The 13313-nt window shown below is 37.8% G+C and overlaps 1 protein-coding gene across 1 annotated transcript in view; it reads left to right on the top strand.

Moving 5' to 3' along the window:
* DCHS2 (dachsous cadherin-related 2) overlaps positions 1 to 13313 on the top strand; it is a 176627-nt gene that overhangs the window by 134205 nt on the left and 29109 nt on the right. The window contains exons 11-13 of the mRNA XM_084883976.1: positions 2389 to 2523; positions 2737 to 2946; positions 9391 to 10248. Of these exons, the coding sequence (XP_084740102.1) occupies positions 2389 to 2523; positions 2737 to 2946; positions 9391 to 10248 (1203 nt within the window). The remainder of the gene's footprint in view (positions 1 to 2388; positions 2524 to 2736; positions 2947 to 9390; positions 10249 to 13313) is intronic.

The raw sequence follows: 13313 nt of genomic DNA, 5'->3' as shown, positions 1-13313 counted from the left end.
CACATTAAAGAACAATGGGAACAATGGAAGAAAGTGAAAATAGAAAGATTTGAGTTTATATTTAAACCTTTAAAGATATTTATAGGTTTGACAAGTGTTGGGAATTTAAAGTCTATAATATGTCATACATAATATTATGTGTAATATATAGTAAATTATATAGTGAGTAAATTTATTTCAAAAATAAAATGTCCAAAAATAAAAAGGTGCCTTCCTCATGTCAGCTCCATGCAGGCAGAGGCCAAACCTGTTTGACTTACCACTGTCTCCTTGGCTAGTTAGCACCGGGCTTGTCACCTAATTTTTCTCACTACATATTTGAGGAGCAAGCAAAATAAATGTAAGATGGTATTGTTCCAATTTCCATAATGTCAGAAGACATAAACAGGAATAACAAACTTTTAACAATCAAAGTGATTACTATGATATTAAATAATTGTTAATGTAATGTTATGCCTAATGCCTAGTGCCTAATGACAGAGTGAAATATTTTGGTGACTTCTTGCTATAGCATATCAAATATATTGAACCTATTTTATTAAACTTTAAAAAAGTTTTAAATGCCTGCAGATTACCTCAAATACCTTTCCTCTTTAAGGGACATGGTAAGAAGATATATATTAGAAAACTAGCATTCTATTCCATGCCTTGTAGCACTCAGTCCTATATCACAGTCACTAGATCAGAGTGAAACTTACATTTTAAGACTGGCAAGATGGAAATTTGTAATTGAAGGTTTTTTTTTTTAATATTAAGGTCAAAGAACAATATTTCATCCTTTATTAAATTATATATCAGATATTCTAAGTACTATATTGCGGTTGGCATTTTCTGTTTTCCATGTCCATCACAGAAAACGACAAGTTCCTGAGTGGAGGAGCTGGGGATTAAGAAATTAGAGAAAGAAAGAGACAAGAGGCATAAATAAATTCATCAAACTGGGCGCCAGGTGGGCGCCACCTCTCTGATGGAGAGGCAGTCACACCCACCACAGACAACACAGCACATTTATTGATTTCCAAAGGGGAAGTTTAAGGTCAAAAGGAGTTTTGGGTGTGCCCAGGTCCTATTTATCAAGACCTGGGTAAGTTCCTCATTTTTTAGTACAAGGACTAGATTTATCATATCAAGGTCCTATTTGTTCCTCATTCCAAGTACATGGATAAAGATAAGAATTCAGTACTGATAACAGGACTCTGCCAGTGCCCTCGGGCTCAACTGATAAGAATTAAAAGAATGTCCATGTGCCTTCTCAGGCGGCTCTCAACACTATATCTATGCATAGATTCTTGTCAGTTAAGAAAAGAATATAGAAAAATGATTGAAAGGAACTTGTGTAAAGTGCAACTAAGCTACAATGGCACGGGATTAACCTGTTCACTTTAATAGTATGAATGCTCTTTCACAACCAGTGATGGAAATGGCCTAATGCTTTTATCAGGGGAGAAATGAAACCACAAACATATGGGAAGAATTCTTTTTATAATATTGAATAATGCAGCACTGCATTTTTCACCCCAGAAAGGATATGGAATACTAACTAGAAAACAAAACAAAATATATGTATAGAAGCAACTCTATGAGCTTGCCTTCTGTGCTGGAGAATGAAGGGTGGCAAAACTGAGTGCAAACTTTGAAATAGGGGTCAACCTGCCAGGGCTGGTCAGCATACCCTGAGCGATGGATGAACATATTATTCTGACACATGGTTCTGTGAAAGAGAGGTTAAGGGGCTGTTTTGCTTTAGGAGCAAAAAGCCCTGTTTGCCTACCTCCTTAGCCTTTTATTGTCACAACAACTTGAACTAAAATTAACCTCTAGATACCAGCAAGGTAAGCATCCTTGAGAAAATGCAACCTACTACAAGGTCGTAGCTTAAAGACTAAACATAGAGATTCTTTAAGACCCTGGGGATCGGACTTGTTTGGAAAAGTCAAGGTAGGGGCTGCCCCGATCTTTTGGAGAATCCCCCTTACAGACATTCCAACCAAATCCCGTGCTTCCCTATATAATCTACAGAAACTGTCCCTTGCCCTGCAAGCCTTCAAGTATGTCATTAAGTCACAAGTACTATTAGAAGGAATAATTAGAAATATGTTGTAGAGTTGCATAGTCACTCTATGGGAGGGAAAGGATAGTAAGCATTCACTTTGGAGAAGTCTTATGACTTAAAAATCAAGCATTTCAGCTCACGAGGCTTTTATTTAGCAAGGATAGGCAAAAGAGTTGTTTTGATGTGTTGTTGTTGTTTTTTTAACCTTAAATTGAAGGTTGTTTTGCCCTTTTCATTCATCACTTAACGTATTCATAGGAAAAGGAATGGGAAAATAAAAGAATGGATTCCAAAGCTATAATTGCTAATTTTTAAAAAAATATATTTTCCTTAAGGAATAAATTCCAAACTTCAGTATGAAATCATGCCGGGTTCATCTTCTGGGCTGTTCGAGATAAATGCTGACACTGGAGAGGTAGTGACAGCCACTACACTTGACAGAGAAGTTCAGGAAGTCCTCACCCTCCGAGGTAAGGGATCCCTTGACTCTGCTAAGCAAACAAACAAAAACGGGCAGGAGAAAGTTCAATGCTGAAATTTTGCATTTCAGTAAGGTGTCTTTAAATAAAACATAATTAAGCCAGGGCTACCTGTCAGTTTGGTCTGATGCTATCTAGTTAGGGCAGTGCATTTTGGGTATGAATTCTTGGCCACACTCTGTGCCATTTTTCATTCCTTGTCAGTTCTTGTTCGAGACGGAGGAGTCCCTTCGTTGTCCAGCACCACCACCATTCTCTGTACTGTGGAAGATGAAAATGACCATGCTCCGAAGATCATTGTCCCCGCTCATGACATAGAGGTTCTGGAAAACCAAGAGCCAGGGATGGTCTACACTCTTTCGGCCTTTGATATGGATACTGGCAATAATGGAGCTGTTAAGTATTATATAATTGGTAAGTGTTTTCATTATTAAACCCTCCCCCCTCCCCAAGGTACTGACCCAGTTGACACACACTGCATGATGATTATTTTGTATTTGGTATCTATTAGAATGCCTACACACCCAGTAAGAACCAATTGGTGCCCTGGGCTTTCTCTCCACTCCTTCCTACAGCCATCTGGAACCACTACCCTCCAAATTCTTTAAAAATCTACTGCCAAGTACTCTTATAAATTTTTCTATAGGGCAATGCATTTTAGTGCCCTAAATTATTTAACATTAATGATGTACAGTTGGACAGATAGCTTTTCCCTCCCTACTTTTGTTTCTCTCTTATAATAACTTATTTTTAATATTTTGAGCAATTCAGACTTTTTTTTAGGTCTTTCTAGAAGGACCTAGAGCACATGAGTGGGCAAACAATTCCAAGTTCTGAATACCAATGTAACACCTCAGATCTACAACAAACCCTGCAGATGGAGGTCTTTAGGGACTTCTCTAGAAGATAATTTTGTGATCTGGCATCTTTGGATCAGAGGCATAAGGATTTCTGACAGAATAACTTCCGCATCAGCACAGTCAGCTTGAGAGAACCATATCTTAATCACCTAATAAAAGAGAGATTGAAGAGTCATCTTTTTAGGAATTGTCACAGAGAACATGGAATGGTAGGAGTTGAAGAGAGAATAATGCTTCTGATGCAGAGAAACTGTGTTAAGGTCTTGTGAACATAGTTTTAAGACTGGTTCTGGAAGTGATTATTCTATGTGGTAAAAATTCTATAACCAGTCTACATTTTCTTTGTACCACCAATTGTACTCCAAAATGTCTTTACCCCTGATTATAAAATGATATGTAATTGTTGTAGAATATACATAAAATTTATTTTAAAAAAACACACAAAACAAAAGTAATAGCACAAAAAGTCTTATGTCATGTAGAGATAACTCATTTGGTATTGTGGCAAACACTTTTTCATGAGTCTAGGGAATACAGACACCTATTTTATTTTATTTTATTTTTTAAATATATTTTTATTGACTTTTTACAGAGAGGAAGGGAGAGAGATAGAGAGCTAGAAACATCGATGAGAGAGAATCATCGATCAGCTGCCTCTTGCACACCCCCTACTGGGGATGTGCCCGCAACCAATGTACATGCCCTTGACCGGAATTGAACCTGGGACCTTTCAGTCCACAGACCGACGCTCTACTACTGAACCAAACCGGTTTTGGCCAGATACCAATTTTAAATGTACTGAATAATTTATATTGTTTCTTCATTTTTTAAGCTAACATACTCTGTAAATCTTTCACGTCAATGAATAGACATTTCTAATGTTTCTTATACATATGCATAGATTTATTTAACTCATTCCTTTTTATGGTCATTTAGATATTGAAAAGTCCTACTATTATGAAAGTGCTATGCTGAACAATATTTTTATTATTTCCTCAGGATAAGGTACTATCATACTGCCATCCCACAGAATAATACTCCCTGTAAGTTACTTATATCAGCAAGCCCAATCCTTTCCTCTTCTTCTCCTATTGCAGTTGAATAGGAATTTCCTCCTCTGTAAACTTCACCCTTCTAAAACTTCTCAAACTATCTGTGATTAGGGGCCAAGGTTTATATTTTTTAATTTCAATCTTTTGTGACTGATACTTTTATAAAATACAATAAGAATAAGTTGCAGGGGAAAAGAATCAGAAACATGCAAAATGCAAACCCCAATTTTTAAGAACTATTGTAATCTGCAGACATAAAATTATTCTCTTGAGCTGCTATAAAATTTTCTAAATGCTTACTCTCAATTTCTGACTTTATCTTGGTGAGAACCAATTACAAACACTTTCGTTAGACTGCCTCCTGTCCCCATCTATGGCATCAGGGATGCTCCTTGTACCATTCACTTCTTTTTTCTGAATTGCCATCTTTTCTCCTCCTCTTGGCTTTCCCCATCACTTTTTACCATTCTTTCCCATTTTGAAAAACATCCCCCCTTAGATGTATCACTTTACTCACAATCTATTTGTCTTAACAATTAAGCTTCTTAAAACCTGTTAACCGGGGAGTTCCCTTTTTAATGACGCAACTTGTAACGGCACGTACTCTTTCACTAGGACGTGTCAGTACGTCACACCCGAAGGACGTAATTTCATATTATTATTTTTTATTTATACTTAATGAAAATAAATGAAATATATATATTTTCGTTTATTTATATATATAAAGCACAAAGGAAAATTCAAAATTACAAAAAAATAGAAAAGAATACCGACAAAAAAAAAAAATGGACACGTCGAATTAAAAAATTATAAATTTTACAAACAATGATAAAGATTACAAAAAATAGCCGAAACTGGTTTGGCTCAGTGTATAGAGTGTCGGCCTTCGGACCTAAAGGTCCTGGGTTTGATTCCGGTCAAGGGCATGTACCTTGGTTGCCGGCACATCCCCAGTGGGGGGTGTGCAAGAGGCAGCTGATCGATGTTTCTCTCTCATCTCATCGATATTTCTAACTCTCTATCCCTCCCCTTTCCTTCCTCTCTGTAAAAAAATCAATAAAATATTTTTTATAAAAAGATTACAAAAAATATATACCGCCCCTCTCGGGGCGCAACATATTCAAGGACGTATTCATACGTCCTACCTGTTCCCAATATTGTTTACGTTTGATGTTTTTATAGGTCCCGCTCGGTTAACAGGTTAAAATCACCTGCACTCTGGTTTTTGTGTCTTTACTTCATTTTCATTCCTTTGTTCATTGCAACATGTTGCACAGAAGTCACTCTGCTGAAACTGTCTTTGCAAAAGACACTAAAGATCTTGTTGCTAAACCCAGTGGATCCTTTTCAGTTCTTAATTTCATTGTACTGCTTTATGCCTTCATGCATCATGCCGTGGACACTTGGTCTGACCTTGACTTCAGAAAGCCACTTTCTCCCTATCCTTCTAGACAAGTCTTTCCAATGTCTCTGTTCTCCTGGTGGTCCTCTGACTTGTTGGAGTTTCCGGGTTTTTTTGTGCTTATCCTTTCTCTTGTCTCATAGATGCACTCTTATTGCATCATTTCATCCAGTCCCTGTCTTCAGCTACCACTGGTACCCCAATATCTCCCAATCTTTATCTGCCCCCTAGATGTCAAGCACTAATGGACTTTAAAAACAACAACAACTCAACTAGTGACTGTCATACAAATATAAAATTAATGACTGCCAAAGATGTGTATTTAACTCATTAATTAATGAACAAACCAAAAAGATGTTAAATTAGTTCAAGGAAAATTCTAAGAAACACACACACACACACACACACACACACACACACACACACACACTTACACACACAAAAAACCATGTAAAAAATTTAGAGTGGTAAAGTAGCTGAGAGATGGTAAAGGTGGAAGGTAACTCTTGATGTCAAAGCCATATTGGACACCCAGTAATCTTTTTCTTAACCCAGGATATCCACTTACCCTTCTTCCTCCCATTTTGAATTGTTTCAATTTTTCCTGGCAGCCTCGAGGACCCAAATTGTATACAACAGCATCACATTATCAAAGTGTCCAAAAACAAACTTAGCATCACCTCCTTCTCATCCCCCCATTATGGTCTGGCTTCTCCTACAGTCTCTGCTGGTGGTTATCAGCTGTTTTTGCTCAACTTGCCCTTAAAAGAATCTTGTTACACATGTAAGCACTGAAAATGCTTGTTCACATGTTTTACATGGGAGAGGATTATTGGTAGAACAGTAATGTTTCTGAAATAAAACCCCATATCAATGATTGACCTTTATTTTTATTTTATGACTTAGAAACTTGGATAGGTCCTACAATTTAGTTCATCTCAAAGATCCCTCCCAACTATGAAAGGATGCATTCCCCAGCCATGAAAGTCAGTCACTGTTTCAACACTGAACACCAATGTTGGGAATACCTCTTTGCTTGGCAAGAAGTTTTACATTTTGGGGTGGTACATCTTGGTCAGGTTAGGATGGGTGAGAAGTGAGCCTTTCTTTATAATCTGAAAGAAGGGTGATAGCAAGAATAAATGTGGGAAAGGCAAACCCATGTGATTCTAGGTGATTTCTTAGGTGGAACAATTTTAGGAATGAGAACATGTGAACTGAGCTTCTGGAAATCACCTTAAAACTGCCTGTTCCTAGGTACTCCTTGGGAAGCTTCATATAAGCCTGGGAGCACTCAGACCTCACTTTAAAGAGAACTGGTCTAAACACTTGTCTTTCACCTAAGCCCATCATGAATTCTTTCTTACTCATTTAAAAAATATATATTTTATTGATTTTTTACAGAGAGGAAGAGAGAGGGATAGAGATTTAGAAACATCAATGAGAGAGAAACATCGATCAGCTGCCTCCTGCATACCCCCTACTGGGGATGTGCCCGCAACCAATATACATGCCCTTGACCAGAATCAAAACTGGGACCTTTCAGTCCGCAGACCTACGCTCTATCCACTGAGCCAAACCGGTTTCGGCACTTCCTTACTCATTTTTTCCTCAATATTTTTGGAATATGTCCACGTCCTCTCTACACATATGATTTCAGAACCTCCTCATTGCTCAAGTAGATTACCATAGCAATCGCTGAACCTCCATATTCTATTCAAGCTTTGACACTGATGCCCAATACTCTTTCTAAAACAGAAATGTGATTCATAACACTTTCCTGCTGCAGTCCTTCAAGGACTCCCATGGACTTTAAGATAAAGTATAGATCCTTCATCATTGTGCACAGAGCACTTCATGATTAGACCCCCTGCTTACCTCTGAAATCCACTGCCAACCCTCTCCATATCAATGACATTTAAATACCCAGGGGACCACGTGTTCACTTAAACATTTGCAAACATTAATTTCTCCTACTCCTGGGACTTCACACATGCTCTTCCCTCTTCCTCCTCCTCTTCCCTGTCTTTGAAATCTGCATCCTGTCTACCTCCCCTTTAGGAGTTAGTTTTAATGTCACTTTCTAATCAGCATATCCTGAACATCCTAACACAGGACTGTGTACCCTTCCTCTGTGCTTCCTAGTGTCCTGAGTATATGATTTTCACACCACACTTTAATGTCCAAGTCCTGACCCACCTTTCCTCCTGAGCTATAAACTCTTGGAGGCTGGGATCATGCCCTAATCTCCTGCTATTCCAGCATCCAGCACATACTTGGGTACACGACAGGTGTTCCTTAAATGTTTGCAAATCCCACAGAAATGTAGTTTGTCTGGTCAGCCCTATATTTGGTACAAATTAACCATGTCTTGTGAATAAATACAAATGCAAGGCCCTTCTCCTCAAGCCTCCAGCACTACCCCCGGCTGTTGTGTTCTCTGAATGCCCATCCACTTCTTCCCCATATGCCTCTAGTGGACTCCAGTGACTTCCCACACTATCGGGAATAGTGTGCCTCATACAAGAATATGCCCCTCAACCAAAAATTGGCCCACCATTCAAGAATATGGCCAGCAAGTCATTGAACCACATTTTTCCTGACTGATGCTCAGGGTAACTTTCAAATATCTTTGAAAGCCTTTTGTCTTGTATTCAGCTTTAACTTACACTCCACTTAGTACCAGGGACAGTAGTAAAGGAAATATTTTTTGAAGGATGCAGAGATGAATAAAATATCCCCCTTGATTATGTTATAGAAGAAATAGACAAGTGTTCCAATAACAGAGTGTTATGATTCATGCACAAGGTGCCATGGAAAGGTAGAACTGTTGCTGTTGTATAAATGGCCTACAATCTGTAGTCAGTAATGTTTGGGAAAATTACTGTTATCAATTTGTAAAATTTTTGCATTTCTTTTTTTTTAATTTATGAGAGAGAGAGAGAGAGAGAGAGAGAGAGAGAGAGAGAACTTATTTATACATTATTTGGTTAATTCTTGTATATGTATACTGACAGGGGATTAAACCCTCAGCCTCTTAGCATATCAGGACAATGCTCTAACCCACAGAGCTACCTGGCTAGGGCTTGTCAATCTGTTAATCTTTGATTGGAATATAAAAATGTAAATTATATTCTGTTTCTTATCCCTGCCAACTTTTGTTTTATTTCAAATAAAAAATACATTTTAATCCTCTCAAAAGGAAAAATATATGAATATAAAAATTCTACATGCACATATACAAAAAATCATATAAATCAGTTAAAGCAGGTGTTAAAATTATTTATTGAATTAAGATACATATTGAATTATATAATTTGTTTATCTCCAATAATAGAAGCTTCATGAGGGCAGGAACTTTATTATTCATATTCACTGTTAGTCTCAGTACTTACAAAAGCACTACAATGTAGTAATCAGGAAATAAATATTTATTGAGTGAACAAATCAGTGAATATACTGTATATATATGTATATTGCTAGTCAAGGGCTGCTACTTTCTTTTTTTAACTCAAGTGAACTTTGAATTTGTTTTCTTTAATAGATGGAAATACTGATGAGTACTTTTCTATTAATGAAACATCAGGAGAACTCTCAAACACTCGTGCTTTGGACCGAGAGCAAGTCAACAATTTTGCCCTTGTCATCCTGTGCTCTGATCTGGGGGACCCCCCGAGGAGCTCTCTGGTGCAGTTGCTAGTTAGAGTCTTGGATGACAATGACCACAGCCCTTCCTTTCCCATGCTTCAGTACCAGTCCTTCGTGAGAGAAGATGCTGACGTAGGAACAGTGGTTCTTGTGCTGTCCGCTGTGGACAAGGATGAAGGCCTGAATGGGCAAACTGAGTATTTCCTGACAGATGAGGCTGCTGATGCCTTCACCATCGATCCCGTGGCAGGCACTTTGAGAACTGGCCACGCCCTTGACCGAGAAGCCAGATCTCAACATACATTTTGGGCTGTGGCCAGAGACTGTAGTGTACAGGGCTCAAGAAGCACCACAGTAATGATAAAAGTGCATGTCACTGATATTAATGACAATGATCCAGTTTGGGAACAGAACCCCTTAGATATTTTTCTTTCCCCTCAGTCACCTGTAAACCAGACAACTGCCATTCTGAGAGCCAATGATCCAGACTTGGGGCCCAATGGAACTGTCATTTTTAGTTTTGCAGAGGCCCAGTCAATGTTTTCTATTAATAAGTATACAGGAGAGATTCAACTTCAGCAAAATCTATCTTCAGAATATTTTCCGATCTGGCTGCGGCTTAAAGTTATGGACCAAGGGGTCCCAGCTAGAACAACCAGTGGACTCTTGATCGTTCACATGGAAGGAGAGGATGTAAAGATGTCCTTCAGCCACCGTCTGTATAAAGGGATTGTGACTGAAAATTGTGAGGCAGGTAAGTGTCCTTTGAGGATTTTTGTTCTGCTTTCCAGCTCTTCCAGGTTCTGCTTATATATAGTCATATATATAGACCAGGAATTGAACTGTGACCTCCAGTTCACTTATACCTTGTTGTTTTTAACAAGCTCTGCAGATTATTTGTTGCATGACAAAGTTGTAAAACCCCTTCATTTGGAAAGTCCTTCCTATATTGAACCCAGATCTGCCTCCTTTGTGTCTATCCATAAATCCCATTTCTGCCCTCTGGAGCACTCCACTGCTGTACACATCACTCTTCAGATATTTTATTTTCTCCTTCAACACATTTTTTGGGGAATACTATGTGCCAGGTTCTTTTCCATTGGGATATGTTAGTGAACTGAAAGACAAAGCTGCTTGTCCTTATGAAGCTTACATTCTAGCAGAGATAGAGAAACAGTATCAATCAACATATTAAATATCTAAAGTACAGTATATGTTAGGTGGTGGTAAGAACTATTGAATAAAGGAAGCAAGATTGGAGGAAGTAGGGAATGCTGAAGGAGAGAGGCAAATTGTGATTTTTAAATAGCAGATAAGATCAGGCATCATTGAGCAAGTGACATTTGGGCAAAGACTTAAAGAAAGGAGGTAGGCATTCCTATATTTGGGGACAAAGTGTTTCATAAAAAAGGAAAAGGTTTGTTTGTTCAAAGAACAGCAAAGAGGACCTCGTGATTGCAGCAGTAAGCAAGGGGGAGAATCATAGGAGATGAGGTCACAGGACTAGGCATTGGGAGGACTTTGGATTTACTTGCTATAATTTTCCCTTTTCTAGGTTGTTTATTTACCCTTCACATGCGAGGGTCTCCAACCACTGCTGGAGACATTCACACCCAGTATAAATTTGGCAGAGCAATAGGCATTAAGTGTGTTATTCCTCAAAAGAATTGTCCTGGAAACCATCATTATTATTACAACTTTTTACATTAGTGAATGAAATTTCTACATATACCTAAGGCCCCAAAGAGAAATTTTTACAATAATGAAAAAAGGAAAAAACCCCACACATTATCTGTCATTCCTTCCTCATTATTTAAGGCCAGTCTCTTATTCGGAATGGAATTCAATAGAATGAGTAGCATCTAACTGACTTCTGCCATTTACAATGATATTGGATTTCATTACCTTACTGCTGACTCTAAGATAGCTTTGGAGGAGACAGAAGGAGAAAGGCCTTAGGCAAGGTCACGTTTTCTCAGAAGACAAACACTCACAAAACAGTGAGTGAATTAACCCCATTACCACCTCTAGGCCTCGGCTGTATAGGCTCAATACCTCATCTTATTAAATCAGGGAGTTCTTTCCCCAGGCTGAGACTTATATATGAAAGAGACATATATAAATCAGAGCTCACATTCTTTTATTCATATTAAGAACCATGTGAATTACAGTGGTGATGTCAGGTTGACCAGCTCTCTCTACGAAAAAAGAAGCCAAATTGTAATCCGAGAGTTGCTCACTAATCCTAATAGTTTGAGCAGGATATGATTCACGTATTGAATGACATTAGCTGATTTACTCTTTCCTCACGAAGAATGCATGAGCAATACCTAGTGGGATTTTTTGATGTTGTAATGACCATCTGGATTTTCATAGCTCATCAACTTCCTTTGGATTTACACATTTTTCTCTTTAAGTCTCTTAACACTTAGTCAAGGCTTCTGCCCTGGGAGTGATTCTGTTTCTTTATGTTTTCTTTATATGTAACAGGGTTAATATGTTTTTGAAGACTATTTTTCCAGAGAATTTAGGTTCATGGCAAAATTGAGAGAAAGCTGCAGAGATTTCCCACACATCCTCTGCCACTACACACGCATAGCCTCCACTGTTACCAACATCCTGCACCCAACATTTGCTGCAGCCAATGAACCTACATGGACACATCATAAATCATCAGAGCTCCATAGTTTCACCATTTGTATTGTGCATTCTGTAGTTTGGACAAATGTATCATGACATGGATCCATCATTATGGTATCACAGAGTAGTTTCACTGCTCTCAAAAACTTCCATGCTCTGCCTATTTATCCATCTCCCACTTTTGCTCCTAACCCTGGCAACTACTGATCTTTTTATTCTGTCTCCATAGTTTTGCCTTTTTCGGCATTTCATATAGTTGAATTCATCTAGTATGTAGTCTTTTCAGATTTTCCTTCATTTAGTAATATGCATTTAAGGTTCCTCTATGTCTTTTCATGGCTTGATAGCACTGAATAATATGTCATTGTCTGGGTGTAGCACAGTTTATTTATCCATTCATCTACTGAAAGACAGCTTGGCTACTTCTAAGTTTGGGCAATTATGAATAAAGCTATTATAAAAATAGCAACTATAAAAATATCCACGTCCAGGTTTTTGTATAGACATAAGTTTTCAACTCCTTTGGGTAAATTCCAAAGAATGTGATTGCTGGCTTTTACAGTAAGAGTATGTTTAGTATTTTAAAGAAACTGCCAAACTGTCTTCCAAAGTGGCTGCACCGGTATGCATTCCTACCACAGTGAAGGACAATTCTTCTTGTTCCGCATCCTTGTCAGAGTTTGATGTTGGCAGCATTCCGGATATTGCCAATTCCAATAAGCATGTAGTAACATCTCATTGTTGTTTTAATTTGCATGTTCCTAATGACATATTGATGTGGGGGAGATCTATTCATGTTCTTATTTTCCTCTGTATATCTTCTTTGATGAGGTGCCATTTTTTTAGTTTGTTTTCCCATTGAATTCTAAGAGTTCTTTCTATGTCTTAGATACCAGTTCTTTATCTTTTGTAAATGTTTTCTCCCAATCTGTGGCTTGACTTCTCATTCTCTTGACAGTGTCTTACTCAAAGCAGAAGTTTTACATTTTAATGAAATCTAGTTTATTAATTATTTTTTTAATGGATTGTGCCTTTAGTATTTATCTAAAAAAGGGTCACTGAACCCAAAGTTATCTATGTTTTCCCCTATGTTATCTTGTATGAGTTTTATAGTTTTTTGCTTTACATTTAGATTTATGATACATTTTGAGTTAATTTTTGTGAAGGGTATAAAGTTAG

The sequence above is a fragment of the Pipistrellus hanaki genome (genome assembly GCF_964339955.1).
Source record: "Pipistrellus hanaki genome assembly, chromosome: 5".
NCBI lineage: Eukaryota > Metazoa > Chordata > Mammalia > Chiroptera > Vespertilionidae > Pipistrellus > Pipistrellus hanaki.
This window is presented reverse-complemented; position numbering and strand designations above follow the sequence as displayed.